The sequence below is a fragment of the Salmo salar genome, chromosome ssa16 (assembly GCF_905237065.1).
Source record: "Salmo salar chromosome ssa16, Ssal_v3.1, whole genome shotgun sequence".
Lineage (NCBI taxonomy): Eukaryota > Metazoa > Chordata > Actinopteri > Salmoniformes > Salmonidae > Salmo > Salmo salar.
In genome coordinates, this window is record NC_059457.1 from 48,430,876 (window position 1) to 48,451,371 (window position 20,496).

General features: G+C 45.7%; 1 protein-coding gene across 1 annotated transcript in view; it reads right to left on the reverse strand.

The window, feature by feature from the left end:
* p3h2 (prolyl 3-hydroxylase 2) overlaps positions 1-20,496 on the reverse strand; it is a 174,881-nt gene that overhangs the window by 1,774 nt on the left and 152,611 nt on the right. The window contains exons 5-14 of the mRNA XM_014149483.2: positions 17,320-17,447; positions 10,887-10,976; positions 10,447-10,487; positions 9,861-9,952; positions 9,148-9,275; positions 4,556-4,651; positions 3,015-3,165; positions 2,335-2,452; positions 748-823; positions 393-533 (exon numbers count right to left, since the gene is read on the reverse strand). Coding sequence (XP_014004958.1) covers positions 393-533; positions 748-823; positions 2,335-2,452; positions 3,015-3,165; positions 4,556-4,651; positions 9,148-9,275; positions 9,861-9,952; positions 10,447-10,487; positions 10,887-10,976; positions 17,320-17,447 — 1,061 coding nt within the window. The remainder of the gene's footprint in view (positions 1-392; positions 534-747; positions 824-2,334; positions 2,453-3,014; positions 3,166-4,555; positions 4,652-9,147; positions 9,276-9,860; positions 9,953-10,446; positions 10,488-10,886; positions 10,977-17,319; positions 17,448-20,496) is intronic.

Consider the following 20,496-nt stretch of genomic DNA (forward strand, 5'->3'; position numbering starts at 1 on the left):
CATCTTCCTAAATAAATACCAATAAACATCTTCCTAAATAAATACCAATAAACATCTTCATAAACAAATACCAATAAACATCTTCCTAAATAAATACCAATAAACATCTTCCTAAATAAATACCAATAAACATCTTCCTAAATAAATACCAATAAACATCTTCCTAAATAAATACCAATAAACATCTTCCTAAATAAATACCAATAAACATCTTCCTAAATAAATACCAATAAACATCTTCATAAACAAATACCAATAAACATCTTCCTAAATAAATACCAATAAACATCCTCCTAAACAAAAAGCAATAATATACATAGCATGATATACTATCCTCTATATGTGTCACTATGGAAGATATTATGATAGATGGGGTCATCATGACAGTTTACCAGTTCTCTGAAGAGGGGGTCCAAGGTGAACCACAGGGCCACGGCACACCTCTGCCCCCTGGTGACGGCCCTCACCCCATGGGGGTTCTCCCCTCCAGACGAGAAGCCCACCATACGACCACACTTTGGCTTCACCTGAGCCTGGGGGAGGAGGGGGAGACCATGGTCACACCTGACTGTCGTTATGAAATGGGATCACAGTGGATGTGGAAAGCTCCAGCTTTATATGCACTATGTTCCAAATGACAGAAACTTGCCATGAAAAAGTACAGAAGAAAGGGTAAGACAGTAAAACTAATAAAAATGTCAGGAAATACAGCCAACAAAAAATGTCCCTTCTCAGGAGAGGACTCACTGTGACTGTTTTGGCATCCATTTCTGTGAAGATGAACTCCCCGCCCTCAAAGTCTCCATTCAGGTACAACAGAGCACTGAGAACACAATGAAAACCATTGGAAATGTATACTGGCCATGCTTATGGAACACTAGGTAATGGAATAGTATGGTGCCATTGGTAGCATGAGTACATTTCAATGTATACTGAACCAAAAATATAAACGCAACATGTAAAGTGTTGGTCCCATGTTTCATGAGCTGAAATAAAAGATCCCAGAAATGTTCCATATGCACTAAAAGTTTATTTCTCTCAAATGTTGTGCACAAATATTTGTTTACATCCCTGTTAATGAGCATTTCTCCTTCGCCAAGATAATCCATCCACCTGACAGGTGTGGCATATCAAGAAGCTGATTAAACAGCATGATCATTACACAGGTGCACCTTATGCTGGGGACAATAAAAAGACAATCTAAAATGTGCAGTTTTGTCCCACAACACAATGCCACAAAAAAAGAAGCTTATTTCTGAAAAATGTATGGCGTCATGTGGGCGAGCAGTTTGCTGATGTCAACGTTGTAAACAGAGTGCCCCATGGTAGCGGTGGGGTTATGGTATGGACAGGCATAAGCTATGGAAAACTAACACAATTGCATTTTATCTATGGCAATTTGAATGCACAGAGATACCGTGATGAGTTCCTGAGGCCCATTGTCGTGCCATTCATCTGCCACCATCACCTTATATTTCAGCATGATAATGCACAGCCCCATGTCGCAAGGATCTGTACACAATTCCTGGAAGCTGAAAATGTCCCAGTTCTTCCATGGCCTGTATACTCACCAGACATGTCACCCGTAGAGCATGTTTGGGATGCTCTGGATCAACGTATACAACAGCATGTTCCAGTTCCCGCCAATATCCAGAAACTTCACACAGCCATTGAAGAGGAGTGGGACAACATTCCACAGGCCACAGTCAACAGCCTGATCAAACCATAGACGAAGGAGATGTGTTGCACTGCATAAAGCAAATAGTGGTCTCTTCAGATACTGACTACTTTTCTGATTCACGCACCTACCTTTGAAAAAAAAGGTATTTGTGACCAACAGATGCATATCTGTATTCCCAGTCATGTGAAATCCATAGATTAGGGCCTAAAGAATTTATTTCAATTAACTGATTTCCTTATATGAACTGTAACTCAGTAAAATCTGAAATTGTTGCATGTTGCGTTTCAATTTTTGTTCAGTGTAGTTAGGAAGCAGCTTAGCCTTGGACCAGAACTAAGCTTCAACCCTAAGATACATTATAAACTGGGTGGTTCGAGCCCTGAATACTGATTGGCTGAAAGCCGTGGTATATCAGACGGTATACCATGGGTATGACAAAACATTTATTTTTACTGCTCTAATTATGTTGGTAACCAGATTATAATAGCAATAAGGCACCTCAGGGTTTTGTGATATATGGCAAATATACCACGGCTAAGGGCTGTATCTAGGCATGATGCAATGCGGTGTGCCTAAGAACAGCCCTTAGACGTGGTATATTGGCCATATACCACACCCCCTCGGGCCTTATTGCTTAAGGTATAAGCTCTAACCTGTAGTCTCTGTAGGTGTAGGCTGGTGGTTCTTTCCAGCACTCGTTGGCCTCTGGGTCTAACAGACAGTTGTCAGCGTGGATGGGATGGCTCAGGTCATTTCTATGGTCCTGTTGCCCTGAACCAAACAGAGATCAACTTTATTAACCCCAGAACAGCACAAAACAGACTAAGTTTACTTAACCTACACAGAGGCAAACAAACAAAATTTGACTGAACCAACATCCTCAAACTCACAAAATCACATGACACAAAGTTATATGACACTATAAGGAAAGGTTGATAAGGGTCAAGTTCCTGCCCGACTACATTGCAGACGCATGCCAGATCCTACATTGCATGGATTGGTATTAACATATTAGCTATATCAAATGATACAGCCATCTGATGCTCGACAGCACCGTCGATGACATGGAACGCAACCATTGGTTGATGCAATGCAATGCCTACAAATCTAGTCGGGCAGGAACTCAACAACAGATATATTGATACAATAATCAATGGGCATGTTTGAGAGCATCAATTCTGTGATGCATTGTGGGTAAATTGTGACTGATCTACAAATAATAAAATAACTTATGTATGATGCAAGGTGATTTGTAGGTCAGTCATTTAACATATGCCTGCAATGTCGAACAAGCCCTCTAGAACAAGACATGGTCACTGGGACATTGGCTCACCTGTGATCGCGGTACGGCACACCAGGTGTGTGTAGGAGAAGTGGAGTGTTGAGTTGAGCAGGAAGTAAGACTCGATGATGCGCCTGGCCCTCTCGCTGACGTCATAGAACAGACGAGCGCTCTTCAGAGGGACACGGCCCTCATAGCCGTACTGAAGGTAAAACACAGAAACAACATTGTAGAAACAAAACACAGTAGAAACAGAGTAGAAAGATGGTAAAACACAGTCGAAACATAGTAGAAACATGGTAGAACCACAGTAGAAACATAGTAGAACCACAGTAGAAACATGGTAGAACCACAGTAGAAACATGGTAGAACCACAGTAGAAACATGGTAGAACCACAGTAGAAACATGGTAGAACCACAGTAGAAACATGGTAGAACCACAGTAGAAACATGGTAGAACCACAGTAGAAACATGGTAGAACCACAGTAGAAACATGGTAGAACCACAGTAGAAACATAGTAGAACAACAATAAAAACATGGTAGAACCACAGTAGAAACATGGTAGAACCACAGTAGAAACATGGTAGAACCACAATAGAAACATGGTAGAACCACAATAGAAACATGGTAGAACCACTATAGAACCACGGTAGAAACATGGTAGAACCACAGTAGAAACATGGTCCAACCACAGTAGAAACATGGTAGAACCACAGTAGAAACATGGTAGAACCACAGTAGAAACACGGTAGAAACATGGTAAAACACAGTTAAATATGGTAAAACACAGTAGAAACATGGTATAAACATGGTAGAACCACAGTAGAAACATGGTAGAACCACAGTAGAAACATGGTAGAACACAGTTAAATATGGTAGAACCACAGTAGAAACATGGTAGAACCACAGTAAAAACATGGTAGAACCACTGTAAAAACATGGTAGAACACAGTAAAAACATGGTAGCACCACAGTAGAAACATGGTAGAACCACAGTAGAAACATGGTAGCACCACAGTAGAAACATGGTAGAACACAGTAAAAACATGGTAGCACCACAGTAGAAACATGGTAGAACCACAGTAGAAACATGGTAGAACCACAGTAGAAACATGGTAGAACCACAGTAGAAACACGGTAGAACCACAGTAGAAACATGGTAGAACCACAGTAGAAACATGGTAGAACCACAGTAGAAACATGGTAAACCACAGTAGAAACATGGTAAAACACAGTTAAATATGGTAGAACCACAGTAGAAACATGGTAGAACCACAGTAGAAACATGGTAGAACACAGTAGAAACATGGTAGAACCACAGTAGAAACATGGTAGAACCACAGTAGAAACATGGTATAAACATTCACTTCTGATAAGGACCTGAAAATATTCTCGTTGCCTACTAAAGTACTGAAATAGTGACTTTTGATAACTTCAAGAAAAGAATGATACTGAGAGATTATTATATTAAAAGGGCAATACAAATGACGTGTTAAGTAAGTGTTCATACTGTAATCATTACTATCTGGTTTCAAACAGAGGCTCCTTTTATGTCCTGCAATGTGTGTGTCTGTATAGACGCTTGCTTACCTGCAGTGCTTTTAGCACAGTGGCTCCCTCAAACCTCTCGTTGGGTGTGTGAGGAGACATCTTCCCTCTGTATCCATCTCCTGCCATAGTGACAGTCTGTGGACCAAACACAGAGACGCATAAACCCCTGCACTCATAACAATGATAATGTGTCAATGACAATGTAAACATGTTAAAACACAAATCAAAGTGCATCGGTGGTGTACCCAGTTAAGCAGGTGTTATAGCAGGTGCAGCGACATGCTTATGTTACTAGCTCCTAACAATGCAATACAACATCAAACAAGTACACAAATAATACAACATTTAAAGAAAGAAATATTGAAATATAGGCACGAAATCCAATTAAAATAAATAGCACTGTAACAGTAATCCAAAAGCTGTCTACAGTGCCTTCGGAAAGAATTCAGACCCCTTGACTTTTTCCACATTTTGTTACGTTACAGCCTTAATCAAAAAATGTTTTATCCCCCTCATTAGTCAGGAGTTTGATGAGATGTGATGGGTTTCCATGGCCGAGCAGTCTCAAACAAGCCTAAGATCAAGCGTCGGCTGGAGTGGTGTAAAGCTCGCTGCCACTGGATCTGGAGCAGTGGAAACGCATCCTCTGGAGAGATCAATCATGCTTCACCATCTGGCAGTCCGACGGACGAATATGGGTTTGGCGGATGCCAGGAAAACGCTACTTGCCCGAATGCGTAGTGCCAACTGTTAAGTTTGGTGGAGGAGGAATAATGGTCTAGGGTTGTTTTTCATTGTTCGGGCTAGAACCCTTAGTTCCAGTGAAGGGAAATCTTAACATTACAGCATACAATGACATTTTAGATGATTCTGTGCTTCCAACTTTGTGGCAACAGCTTGGGGAAGGCCCTTTCCTGTTTCAGCATGACAATGCCCCGTGCACAAAGCGAGGTCTATACAGAAATGGTTTGTCGAGCATGGAAGAACTTGACTGGCCTGCACAGAAAGCCCTGACCTCAACCCCATCGAACACCTTTGGGATGAATTAGAACGCCAACTGGGAGACAGGCCTAATCGCCCAACATCAGTTGCCCGACCTCACTAATGCTCTTGGCTGAAGTCCCCGCAGCAATGTTCCAACATCTAGTGGAAAGCCTTCCCAGAAGAGTGGACGCTGTTATAGCAGCAAAGGGTGGACCAGCTCCATATTAATGCCCATGATTTTGGAATGAGATGTTCGACGAGCAGGTATGTGAACTGTGTAGTGTGTAGTGTATGTATAGTGTGTAGTGTATGTATGTGTAGTGTATGTGAATGGTGTGTATAGACAGTATGGACAATATGTGTACAGAAAAGGTGTATATATAGGATGAGCCTTGACTAGAATACAGTATGAAGTGGGTAAAACAGTATGTAGACATTATTAAAGTGACCAGTGTTCCTTGACTTTGTAAACAGGGCAGCAGTCTCTAAGGTGCAGGGTAGAGTACCGGGTGATAGCCGGCTAGTAACAGTGACTAAGGTTCAGGACAGGGTACTGGGCGGAAGCCGGCTTGATGATCTTCTTGGCCTTCCTGTGACAACGGGTGCTGTAGATGTCCTGGAGGGCAGGGAGTGTGCCCCCGGTGATGCGTTGGGCTGACCACACCACCAACTGTAGCCCTGTGGTTGCGGGCGGTGCAGTTGCCGTACCAGGCGGTGATACAACCCGACAGAAGGATCTCAATGGTGCATCTGAACAAGTTCATGAGGGTCATAGGGGCCAAGTCAAATTTCTTCAGTCTCCTGAGGTTGAAGATGCGCTGTTGCGCCTTCTCCACCATGCTGTCATTATGAAGGGACCATTTCAGGTCGTCAGTGATGTGTACGCCGAGGAACTTGAAGCTTTTAACCCTCTCGACTGTGGCCCCGTCGATGTGGATGGGGCGTGCTCTCTATGCTGCCTCCTGTAGTCCACGATCAACTCCTTTGTTTTTTAAACATTGAGGTTATTTTCCTGGCACCACTACACCAGGGCCCTCACCTCCTCCTTTAGTCCGCTCCTCCTCCCTGGAGGCTGTCTCGTTGTTGTTGGTAATCAGACCTACCACTGTTTTCATCAGCAAACTTGATGATTGAGTTGGATCTGTGCGTGAAAACGCAGTCGTGGGTGAACAGGGATTACAGGAGGAGCTGAGCACGCATCCCTGTAGAACCCCTGTCTTGAGGATCAGTGTGGTGGAGATGTTGTTGCCTACCTTCACCACGTGGGGTCGGCCCGTCAGGAAGTATAGTTGAACAGGGAGGGGTTAGACCCAAAGCCCTGAGCTTAGTGATGAGCTTGGAAGGCACTATGGTGTTGCTGTAGTCAAAGAACATCATTCTTACATGGGTATTTCTCTTGTCCAGGTGGGATAGGGCAGTGTGCAGTGCGATGGCGATTGCGTCGTCCGTGGATCTGTTGGGGAGGTATGTAAATTGTGGTGGGTCTAGGGTGTCAGGTAAGGTAGAGGTGATATGACCCTTAACCTGTTATGCAAGGGGGCAGTATTTTCACGTCCGGATGAAAAGCGTGCCCAAAGTAAACTGACTGTTACTCAGGCCCAGAAGCTAGAATATGCATATAATAATATGCATATCATTCGTGGATTTGGATAGAAAACACTCTAAAGTTTCCAAACTGTTAAAATAATGTCTGTGAGTATAACAGAACTCATATGGCAGGCAAAAACCAGAGAAAAATCCAGCCAGGAAGTGGGAAATGTGAGGTTTGTAGTTTTTCAAGTGATTGTGTATCCAATATCCAGTGTAAATGGGGTCAGTTCACTTCCCAAGGCTTCCACTAGATGTCAACAGTCTTTAGAAAGTTGTTTCAGGCTTCTATTGTGAAAGGGGAGTGAATAAGACCAGTCACAGTAAGTGCCTCAGCTGAAAGCTATGAGTTGTTTATCGCGCGCGGCCGTGAAGCGCGAGCTCCGTTCCCTTTCCTTTCTAATGACAACGGAATTGTCCGGTTGGAATATTATTGAAGATTTATGATAAAAACATTCTAAAGATTGATTATATACATCGTTTGACATGTTTCTACGAACTGTAATTGAATTTTTTTGAGTTTTCGTCAGGACTTAGTGCCCACGGTTTGTGCATTTGGATTAGTGAACTAGACGCGCGAACAAAAAGGAGGGATTTGGACATAAATGATGGGCTTTATCGAACAAAATTAACATTTATTGTGGAACTGGGATTCCTGGGAGTGCATTCCGATGAAGATCATCAAAGGTAAGTGAATATTTAGATTTCTGTTGTTTGAATTTGGCGCTCTGCAATTTCACTAGCTGTTGTCAAATCGATCCCGTTAACGGGATTTGAGCCAAAAGAAGTTAACCAGCCTCTCAAAGCACTTCATGATTACAGAAGTGAGTGCTACGGGGCTATAGTCATTTAGTTCAGTTACCTTTGCTTTCTTGGTTACAGGAACAATGGTGGACATCTTGAAGCAAGCGGGGACCACAGACTGAGATAGGGAGATTGAATATGTCCGTAAACACTCCAGTCAGCTGGTCTGCACATGCTCTGAGGGCGGGGCTTGGGATGCCGTCTGGGCCGGCAGCCTAGCGAGGGTTAACATGCTACAAAGATCGGGAGCCCACAGTCCTTGCGTGCGGCGGGAGCCCACAGTCCTCGCGTGCGGCGGGAGCCCACAGTCCTCGCGAGCGGCGGGAGCCCACAGTCCTCGCGAGCGGCGGGAGCCCACAGTCCTCGCGAGCGGCGGGAGCCCACAGTCCTCGCGAGCGGCGGGAGCCCACAGTCCTCGCGAGCGGCGGGAGCCCACAGTCCTCGCGAGCGGCGGGAGCCCACAGTCCTCGCGTGCGGCGGGAGCCCACAGTCCTCGCGTGCGGCGGGAGCCCACAGTCCTCGCGTGCGGCGGGAGCCCACAGTCCTCGCGTGCGGCGGGAGCCCACAGTCCTCGCGTGCGGCGGGAGCACACAGTCCTCGCGTGCGGCGGGAGCACACAGTCCTCGCGTGCGGCGGGAGCACACAGTCCTCGCGTGCGGCGGGAGCACACAGTCCTCGCGTGCGGCACTGTGTTGTTTTCCTCGAAGAGAGTGAAGGTGTTCAACTTGTCCGGGAGCGAGGCGATGGTGTCCGCGATATGGCAGGCTTTCCCCTTATAGTCAGTAGTTGTATGGAGTCCCTGCCACGTGTTTCGTGTCTAAGCCGTTGAATTGCGACTCCACTTTGTCCCGGTACTGTCATTTTGCCTATTTGATTGCCTTACGGAGGGCATAGCTGGTCTGTTTGTACACGTATTCCCAGTCATCTTGCCGTGGTTAAGCATTTCGCTACACTATAAGCATTTCGCTACACTCTAAATAACATCTGCTAACCATGTGTATGTGACCAATAATAGATTTTTGGTTAAATGCGGTGTATCGCGCTTTCAGTTTTGTGTGAATACTGCCATGATTCAACTGTTTTTGGTTTGGATAAGTTGTAATCGACACAGTAGGAACAACATCCTCTATACACTTCCTGATGAACCCAGTCACCGTGTACACACAGTGTATACGTCGATACTGTTCCCAGTGTAAATATTATAAAATACATAAAATCGACTGTAGTTAATATATGTTTAATATCAATTCTCTTACATGGGCCAGGTTTTTGAGCTCGGCGCACTCCTCCACAGACATGACATCATCCAGGAGAACCCTCTGAGTTCCGTTCAGGGCCTGTGAGTTCTGGATCAGCTGCACACTGTCATACACCAGGGGCCCTCCTACAGAACACACACAGACCAGCACAGAGGATCAGGAAACGTGTTAACCCCTCAATGGCAGTGGTTCCCAAACTGTTGCCCCCCCCCAGAAAAGAACCCAGTCCGGCTTTCAACTTCCTCTTGCAATAGTACAATACAAAGGTTGCCATTTTGAAACTGGGTAGTGAATAATCAGTTTTCCTCTTGTCATGTCAGTCATTGCATACCTTAGAGAGCTATTTATAACTTGTCAGACATGTCCAGATCAACTAGCCCATGTCAGCAAAGTTTTTTAGCTAGGTTTTTAAGTCCATAGATTTTGTTGTAATGTTTGAGTCCACTCAAATATCACATGAATACACTGAGAAAATGAGCTTAAAACGGCTAAATGTTCTCTGAACCCCATGACAAAATGTGTAGAGTTGCAGGAGATAATCTTTTAACCTGCTAATTGTTCTCTACACCAACAGGAGGAAAGGGGGCCTGAGTTTACCAAATGGTAACATTTTGAGGCATTACCTTTTTTGCTCATGTCTTTGTCAACTCTAATTGAATAATTCCATTACATTTGAGCAGTTGTGAAGAGAACAGAGGATGTGGACGGACCTTCTCTGAGCTCCTGTGGCGGGGCCAGGGTGAAGTTCTTCTTCTCTGAGATGGGCACGTACTCCATCCATCCATCAGTACCAGAAGGGATCCTGCAGGGGGAATGGAAGAACAGAGTATGGTCAGTACATCAAGTTCATTTAAATAAGGCGGAGACCATCAATACAGCTGAAATACACCTTTCTTTGTCTCTCGTCAAGGAGTAACTACGACACTAGTGACATCATATAGGCTGCCATACTGGAAGTATGCAGTAGACGTCAGTGCAATTTTATACAAGACAAAGTACTCCAGTTCAAAGTACCACATATTAAAGTATTCAGATAGATAGATCCTTTATTTAACCTTTATTTAACTAGGCAAGTCAGTTAAGAACAAATTCTTATTTACAATGACGGCCTCCCCCGGCCAAACCCGGACGACGCTGGGCCACCCTATGGGACTCCCAATCACGGCCTGATGTGATACAGCCTGGTTTTACTAGCGGTCTATGTAAAACGCATCATATCTTCGTAAGCTATACAATTTATTTTTAAATATTATAACTATTGAACATTTCCAAGGGGATATTTCAGGGCTTGCTCACCTGTTAGAATCCTCTCTGCCTCCTGTGCTGGTCCAGTAATGCTACAAGGAAAACATTGACAGATCAGAAAATGTCCACAACATGGAAATGATGCAGCACACAGCACCAACGGTTATCCATCATGGCCACCAGGTGGTGCTGTGTGCTGAGGGAGTAATGGTGTAACTACCAGGCACCTGTTACTGTGCTACACACTATGAATCAAGTGTCTCAGAGTAGGAGTGCTGATCTAGGATCAGGTCCTCCTCCATCCATGCTATCTTATTCATTTTGTAATATAAAAAGCAAAAACTGATCCTAAATCAGCGCTCCTACTATGAGACGCTTCATACGGCCCAAGCTCTTTCATTAGTCAGGAAAGCCATTCACAAGTTTTACAGACAGGCCAAAGAGTTCCAATAAGAGACTAGGTTGCCATTGGTCCTCATCGTACTACTCACCCCCTCTGACAGCTCCACGTGCATGTTCTCACTGCCAATCATCAGTAGCTCCAGCTCCTGCTCATGGCGCCGCAGGTACCACTCAGCCTTCTGGAGACACACAGGTGTTGGGCTGTTAATCTCCAAGGTTAAATCCATTTTGACTTAGCACATCACCTATCTATTGAATCTCCTTTGAAGCATAACGTTTAGGAAGACCATGTCCCTAACCACTACACATCTGTAGTACTATACCCCCGTACGTACATCCCTACTTCCTTTTCAGCTGCCAAGCATCCTACAGGCCTGACCCAGTGGGGGGGTACCATCCTCTCCTCAGTGATGGACCCAATGGGCTGTGCTATATTGCCCTCTCAGCATTTGACAGATTAATTTTTTACTAGTTCTTTCTGGCAGGGCCTTAAAGGAGGACTGCTGTGACTGGAGTGGCAGGAACGCAGCCTGATGCCTCTTAAGCATGGACCTGACCCGATAAAAAAGGCTTGTCTTGGACTTACATTATAGTAGCTGGGAGTAGGAGAGGAGAGGAGGAGAGGGAGAATGAGGGAAAGAATGGGCGAAGATCTGCAATAGACGAAAAGGAGTGACGCTTTGTTATGAAACCCGAGCAGCCAGTAGCGTTTGTGGTTGCCAGAAAAATCATCTTTTCACTTGTAATGCATACAGCTCCTAAATTGTTTCAGTGAGTTTCTGTGGGCATTGGGACATGATTTCCCCCTACTCCCTGTTGCTGAAAGGTCTATTTGGCAGGGAGGCAGACCACAGCTCTCTACTGCTCTATACTAAGTAAATGAGGTCCCTGAGTCCTCAGAGAGACAGAGAGAGAGAGAGCAGGAGAGAGAAAAAGAGTGAGAGAGAAAAAGAGAGTGAGAGAGAAAAAGAGAGAGAGAGCAAGAGAGGGAGAAAGGGGGGAGAGGGAGAGAGAGAGAGGAGAGGGAGTGAAAGCGGGAGAGAGAGCGGGAGAGAGCAGGAGAGAGAAAAAGAGAGAGCGAGAGGGAGAAAGGGGGAGAGGGAGAGAGAGGAGAGGGAGAGAGGGAGAATGGGGGAAGAAAGGGGGAAGAGAGAGAGAGGATGAAAGCGGGAAAGAGAGAGTGACAGAGAGAGAGAGAGAGACAGAGACATGAGAGGGAGACAGAGACAGAGAGAGTCAGAGAGAGAGAGACATAGAGAGACAGAGAGGGGGGAAGGAGGGAGAGACTGAGACGAGTATGAGTGAGAGAAAGGGGGAGAGAGAAATGAGAGAGGGATGGAGAGAGCGAGAGAGAGATAGCGAGGGACAGAGAGAGACAGAGAGGTCATGAGCAGATGAGCAGATGAGCTCCTGCATTTTTCAGCATGTTCTTAAAAAAATATAGATTTAGAGTTAGATAAACTTATATTTTTTGGCAGGGACACATACAGGATGCTACCCTCCACAACATAACCTTCACTTCAAATCAAAACTCCAAACCTATAACCTGATTTTGGACAGAATTATAGAATTTCCTGGAAGGCCCAAGCTATACAGCAAATGCTCTGGCAAACAAACTGAAAACACCATCCAACCTGGAACTGAGTGACTAATGTTTAGTCTGAAGCTATTTTTTTACTTTCAAAAGCCAAGAAGAAAAATATATTACAACGATAGATTTTACTTTATAAGGACTGAATGCTAAGTTAGGCTACCAAGCTTGCTAGGACAAAGAGATACATCTTCAATTAGCACTGACGTGTCAAGTGAGAGGTGTCAAAGCCCTTTAGCCCAACAATGGCAGGAGAATCAAACAGGCTACCCCAACCAAATGCAGAGGGCTTTGAAGCTGCCTGCCGCTGTTCAGAGGTAATTAAAATACAGTACCCTCTGTAAGTCAAAAATAATAAGGCAAGAAAAGAGTACAAAATGAAGCTAGAACTGGAACAGTCTGCAGCACCCGGCCTCATCCTACTAGAATCTGTCAAAAGTCAAATGTTTACGGTGTGCTGAGGATCTGGTGCGTCTGTCACCAACCAAGGAGGGCCTACAGCAGCACCTATATCTTCTACAGATTCTGCCAGACCTGGGCCCTGACAGTAAATCTCAGTAAGACAAAAATAATGGTGTTCCAAAAAAGGTCCAGTCGCCGGGAACACAAATACAAATTCCATCTAGACACCTTGGTCTAAACATCAGCGCCACAGGTAACTTCCACAAAGCTGTGAACGATCTGAGAGACAAGGCAAGAAGGGCCTTCTATGCCATCAAACGGAAGATCAAATTTGACATACCAATTAGGATCTGGCTAAAAATACTTGAATGAGTTATAGAACCCATTGCCCTTTATGGTTGTGAGGTCTGGGGTCCGCTCACCAACCAAGAATTCACAAAATGGGACAAACACCAAATTGAGACTCTGCATGTAGAATTCTGCAAAAATATCCTCTGTGTACAACATAAAACACCAAATAATGCATGCAGAGCAGAATTGGGCCGTTACCCGGTAATAATCAAATCCAGAAAAGAGCTGTTAAATTCTACAACCACCTAAAAGGAAGCCATCACCTACAGAGAAATGAACCTGTAGAAGAGTCCCCTAGGCAAGCTGGTCCTGGGGCTCTGTTCACAAACACAAACAGACCCCACAGAGCCCCAGGACAGCACCACAATTAGACCCAACCAAATCATGAGAAAACAAAAAGATAATTACTTGACACATGGGAAAGAATTAACAAAAAAACAGATCAAACTAGAATGCTATTTGGCTCTAAACAGAGAGTACGCAGTGGCAGAATACCTGACCACTGTGACTGACCCAAACTTAAGGAAAGCTTTGACTATGTACAGACTCAGTCAGCATAGCCTGCTATTGAGTAAGGCCTCTGTAAGCAGACATGGCTCTCAGGAGAAGACAGGCTAAATGCACACTGCCTTCAAAATGAGGTGGAAACTGAGCTGCACTTCCTAACCTCCTGCCAAATGTATGACCATATTAGAGACACATATTTCCCTCAGATTACACAGACCCACAAAGAATTGGGTGAAATATCACAGTGTGCCATCACAGCAGCAAGATGTGTGACCTGTTGCCACAAGAAAAGGGCAACCAGTGAAGAACAAACACCATTGTAAATACAACCCATATTTCTGTTTATTTATTTTCCATTTTGTACTTGAACAATTTGCACATCGTTACAACACTGTATATAGACATAATATTACATTTGAAATGTCTTTAGTTTTGGAACTTGTGAGTGAATGTTTACTATATAAAAAAAAAAAGTTTATTTCACTTTTGTTTATCATCTACCTCACTTGCTCTGGCGATGATATGTTTTCCATGCCAATAAAGCCCGTTAAATTGAATTGATATGGAATGAAGGTTTGAGGAATACAAACACACTAGTACTGACCAGTCATAAGCTGCACAGAATGTCCGCTGGCACGCATTGTCCCATGTGGAATGCATACTGTACTAAATAGAACCTTGTTCCCTAAGTAGACAGCTGTGTCCCATGTAGAATGCATACTGTCCCCAACAGAACCTTGTTCCCTAAGTAGACAGCTGTGTCCCATGTGGAATGCCTACTGTCCTAAACGGAACCTTGTTCCCTATGTTGACAGCTGTGTCCCATGTGGAATGCATACTGTCCTAAATAGAACCTTGTTCCCTATGTAGACAGCTGTGTCCCATGTAGAATGCATACTGTCCTAAATAGAACCTTGTTCCCTATGTAGACAGCTGTGTCCCATGTGGAATGCATACTGTCCTAAATATAACCTTGTTCCCTATGTAGACAGCTGTGTCCCATGTGGAATGCATACTGTCCTAAATATAACCTTGTTCCCTATGTAGACAGCTGTGTCCCATGTGGAATGCATACTGTCCTAAATATAACCTTGTTCCCTATGTAGACAGCTGTGTGTCACACGACTGCGCCGGTGTCCAGTCCAGGCACGGCCTCCAACCCAGCTCCATGGCCGGAGCCCTCCTTTGCACCGGTGCCCAGTCCAGGCACGGCGTCCAGCCCAGCTCCATGGCCGGAGCCCTCCTTTGCGCCGATGCCCAGTCCGGCGCCATGGCCGGATCTAGTCACCCCCCCTACCCTCCCCATTTGGTTTCAGGTTTTGCGGCCAGAGTCCGCACCTTTGGGGGGGGGGTACTGTCACGCCCTGACCATAGAGAGCCCTTGGTTCTCTATGGTGTAGTAGGTCTGGCGTGACTAGGGGGTGTTCTAGTTTTTCCTATTTCTATGTTGGTGAGCATGGTATGGTTCCCAATTAGAGGCAGCTGATTATCGTTGTCTCTAATTGGGGATCATACTTAAGTTCCCCAATGTTCCTACCTGGGTTGTGGGATAGTTTCATTCCCCATTGTTCCTACCTGGGCTTCTAGTTTCACTTTGTATTTAAAAGATGTGGAACTCAATTCACGCTGTGCCTTGGTCCGTCTATCCTCACGATCGTGACAGAATATCCCACCAAGAAAGGACCAAGCAGCGTGTGGTGGAGGAGAAAGTGAGTTGGACTTGGGAGGAAATCATGGGAGGACACGAGATCCTTCCTTGGCGGGAGTCGCCAAGGAGCGTAGGGAGACAGCAACAACGCCGGGGACCGCGGCCACAGAAACCCCATTTGTTGGGTGTTGGGGGGGGCACATAGAGCGGTCGGCGGAGCAGCAGGGAGTGCCAGAGCCCGAATGGCAATCTCTGGAGGAGTTCAACGAGGGATACCGGAGAGAGGTTTTGGCGAGGAGTATGCTGCAGCGGAGGCGCGCTGAAGAGCGCCTTCTCTGCCCGGTACCATCTGTGCCGGCTCCACGCACCAGGCCACCAGTGCACCTCCCCAGCCCAGTACGTCCTGTGCCGGTTCCCCGCACTCGCCCTGAAGAGCCAGAGACCGTCAGGGAGGCAATGGAGAAGTTGGGAGAGGGAGAGAGATGTTGGTTTGGTGTGTTCGGCACAGCATTGGCCCTGAAGAGCGTGTTACCAGTCTGGTACAACCTGTGCCGGCTCCACGCATCTGGCCTCCTGTGCGCCTCCCCAGTCCGGTACGTCCTGTGCCTGCTCCCCGCACTAGCCCTGAAGTGCGTGTCACCAAACCGGTGCCGGCTCCACTCACTAGGCCTCCAGTGCGCATTCACGGTCCAGAGCCTCCGGCGACAGCCCGGAACCTCCGGCGACGGTCCACGGCCCGGAACCTCCGGCGATGGTTCGGAGCTTCCAGGGACGGTCAACGGCCCGGAGCTTCCCGGGACGGTCAACAGCCAGGAGCTTCCAGGCAAGGCGTCCAGTCTCACTCCATGGCCGGAGCCTTCCTCTGCGCCGATGCCCAGTCCAGGCACGGTGTCCGGTCCCACTCCATGGCAGGAGCCTTCCTCTGCGCCGGTGCCCAGTCCAGGCACGGCAACCAACCCAGCTCCATGGCTGGAGCCTTCCTCTCCACCGGGGCCCAGTCCAGGCACGGCGTCCAGCCCAGCTCCATGGCCGGAGCCCTCCTTTGCGCCGGTGCCCAGTCCAGGCACGGCCTCCAGGTTTTGCGGCCAGAGTCCGCACCTTTGGGGGGGGTGCTGTCACGCCCTGACCATAGAGAGCCCTTGGTTCTCTATGGTGTAGTAGGTCTGGGCGTGACTAGGGGGTGTTCTAGTTTTTCCTATTTCTATGTTGGTGAGCTTGGTATGGTTCCCAATTAGAGGCAGCTGATTATCGTTGTCTCTAATTGGGGATCATACTTAAGTTCCCCATTGTTCCCACCTGGGTTGTGGGATATTGTTTGTGTTAGTGTGTTTGGGCACTACGACTTCACGTTCTTTAAGTTTTGTGGTTTTGCTTCTAGTTTCACTTTGTATTAAATAGATGTGGAACCCCATTTACGCTACCTTGGTCAGCTCATTTTGAAGAACGTGACACTGTGTCCCATGTGGAATGCATACTGTCCTAAATATAACCTTGTTCCCTATGTAGACAGCTGTGTCCCATGTGGAATGCATACTGTCCTAAATAGAACCTTGTTCCTTAGGTAGACAGCTGTGTCCCATGTGGAATGCATACTGTCCTAAATAGAACCTTGTTCCTTAGGTAGACAGCTGTGTCCCATGTGGAATGCATACTGTCCTAAATAGAACCTTGTTCCTTAGGTAGACAGCTGTGTCCCATGTGGAATGCATACTGTCCTAAATAGAACCTTGTTCCTTAGGTAGACAGCTGTGTCCCATGTGGAATGCATACTGTCCTAAATAGAACCTTGTTCCTTAGGTAGACAGCTGTGTCCCATGTAGAATGCATACTGTCCCCAATGTCTGCTCTGAATTACTGCCACATTTACATTCCCAGTAAACACAAATTATGCAAGTTACAAAAGCTCATATGGTCCTGGTTAATAGTAGTGCACTATATAGGGAATAGCCCATATGGGTCCAGGTTAATAGTAGTGTACTATATCGGGAATAGGGTGCCATTTTGAACAGAGCTAAGGTCTTACCTCCCGGGGTTTGAGGTCGTGACCTATAGCCTCTCTATAGTACTCCACGTTTTCTGTCATAAACTCGTCCCCCTCGTGGAACAGCAGGTAGGACTGGGCACACTCCAAGGCCTCCTCCACCATGTTAACTGGAGAGACAGAGAGATAAAGACATTATGAAATGGACAGTAGTGTTTTGTTCTGTTGTATTGTTTGGCAACGTTGTGAGGTTCTTGTGTCGATAAAGCTTGTTTGAATTGAAAACGGTATTGAATATTGAAATTGACTGGAGAGACAGAGTGAGAGGAAGTGCACATTATCAGGTAGATAGATATTACTGTGTTGTGTTGCTTTGGCGACACTGGCTTGTTCCTACTATGGCAATAAAGCTGAACATTGAACATGGAACCGAATACTGAAATTGAAAGAAGGGGGTAAGGAGTGAGAAAAAGAGAGCGAGATGAACAAAGAGAGAGAAAAATGATCAATAGAATTAGGTGTGAGGACCTGTCACCAGACCTCAGACTCCCTCCCTGAACTACCCTGTAAGGCTGCGTCCCCAATGGCATCCTGTTCCCTACAGAGTGCACTAATGTATATTGATAGTTTTGCTACTTTACACTTTCTGCACTGTTGAGGAAGAGAGTTTTCCCACTCATACAGGTCAGCACAGACAGAGCCACATGTAACAAAGCCCCGTAGGCCTAGGATGAGATGTGTGTCTGGAGCTTTTGGAAGTCTAGCAGCTGAACATTCCAGAACCATGAGCACACTGGAGCAAGACTCTAGAACAGTGACAGGCAGTCAGAGGCTGGGTGAGATAGTGGAAACACAGACACGCACTCCCACACACCCACACTGCTGCTCCAGGCTAGGAGGGAACTGGGACTGGGGAGGATGGCTGGTGGGACTGACGAGGTGTGAGGAGGACGTGCAGTATATCTGCTGTATCTAAAGATCTTACAGCGAGTAGTGACTTGCTAGTAACACACACTGTACACCCCCCCCCACACACACACACACATACACCCTGACACACGTGCGCTTTACTAGCTTGTAAAGCAGCTTGGCTCTGAAACCACTTCTTGGAGGGGCAGAGGCAGCGAGTGTTTCTGTGGTCAGCATGTCTCCTCAGGTTCCCCTGGTTCACAGGTCTTAAACAGCGAGGGGCTTTCAGGCCATAAAAACTACCGTCACCGTACGGATCATTGAGGAAACAGCTTCCCGCAGAGCAATGAGAGGCTGCTGAGTGAGGAGACTTGTCTTTCTAACAAGCGATTAGAGACTTGATGGATGACTGCACATTCTCTCTCTCGCTCAATTTCCATTTTAACAATTTAAAAATGTATATTGGCATGACATGAAACATTGCAATAGACAATGAAAAACATTTTGGAACATTTAAGACAGTTTTTCTTGCTCTTTTTTATCAATCTGTCTCTCTTTACCTCTCTCCCCCATTTAAAAGTTAGACATATACTTTAAACTTAAATCCCATATGATCTCAAAGGGTAACAAGGCCTTTGCATTTAAACCTGACTGAAAATCTATCCTTTGCCTCTAAAGTCCAGCCTGCTATAGACTCAGCGTTGACACTCCTCACTGTCAACAGCATAGAGATCCTATTAAATAACTCCTTATATGTTAACAGCATCTCCCACAGTCTCCAAGTAACATCAACTGTATATAAATAACTCATTATATGTTAACAGCATCTCCCACAGTCTCCAAGTAACATCAACTGTATATAAATAACTCATTATATGTTAACAGCATCTCCCACAGTCTCCAAGTAACATCAACTGTATATAAATAACTCATTATATGTTAACAGCATCTCCCACAGTCTCCAAGTAACATCAACTGTAGAGCCTTGCAGAGCTTCACACGGTATTCACACAGATGTGTCCCAAATGGTACCCTGTTCTTTATATAGGGAATAGTGCACTATATAGGGAAGAAGACACAGTAAGTGCCGCTGTTGGGAATGATTCATTGAGCACTTTGTTTTTCCTAGAATCCCATGATCCACTTGGTTTATTAGACATATGGTGCAGGGGCATTAGACATGATCTGATGAGCTCATAAGTATTCACCACATCGTCTTTTCCCTCCTCTCCGCTGCTGTGCTGTCCTGCCAACCCGTCTCTCTCTCCCTCTAACGTCTGATCCCCAATCAGCCCAGACTACACAGACCGTCCCAAATGGCCCCCTATTCCCTATTTAAGCACCCTATTTCTCTATGGACTCTGGTCAAAAGTAGTGCACTATACAGTGAATAGGGTGCCATTTAGGATGAAGACAAAGGCTGGTGGCCTATTATAATATATGCCATTTAGCAGACGTTTTTATCTAGAGAGACTTACAGTCATGTGTGCATACATTTTTAGATACGGACACCAGATAATGGATTCATGTTGCTGGATGAGTTTGAGTGGAACAGTGTGTGGTTCTCTACTGAGGTGTGGTCCTGGTCTGTTGGGTGTTGATTGTGTAGGCCTGTATTCACAAAACATCACAGATTAAGAGTGCTGTCCATCCAATCTAAAAGGTAAAACTGATCCTAGATCAGCACTCTAACTCTGAGAAGCTTTATGAATACAGTTCCTAGTCTTCTCCACAGCTCTTTGTGATTTCCTCTCTTTGAGGGCTCCTTCAAATGTCTGTGACTGGGCATTTCCCAGCTCTCTGTGAGTCATCAGATGAATACTTATCTAATTAAAGATGGGTGTGGGTGTGTTAGTCAATCAACAAAAGTCTGTATACACAGCAACCCTCCAGGATGAGGGTTGGCCACCCTGTAGTCTGAACAACACACCCTGTCTGCAAGCAAGGTCAAGCAGGGTGAAGTAAGGTGCAGTAAGGTAATACTGGTAGTAGGTGAACTTCAGGTAATCGTAATAACCTATATCCCAAATGCCACCCCTATTCCCTATATAGTGCACTACTTTAGACCAGGGTCCAAATGGCTCTGGTCAAAAGTAGTGCACTATATAGGGAATAGGGAGCCATTTTGGACACAGACATAGTTTAGAGGTGCAGTCGGACAGAGTAAGAGTCAGTAAGGTGCAGTAGGGTAGAGTAAGGTTCAGTAAGGTGCAGTAGGATAGAGTAAGGTTCAGTAAGGTGCAGTAGGGTAGAGTAAGATTCAGTAAGGTGCAGTAGGGTAGAGTAAGGTTCAGTAAGGTGCACTATGGT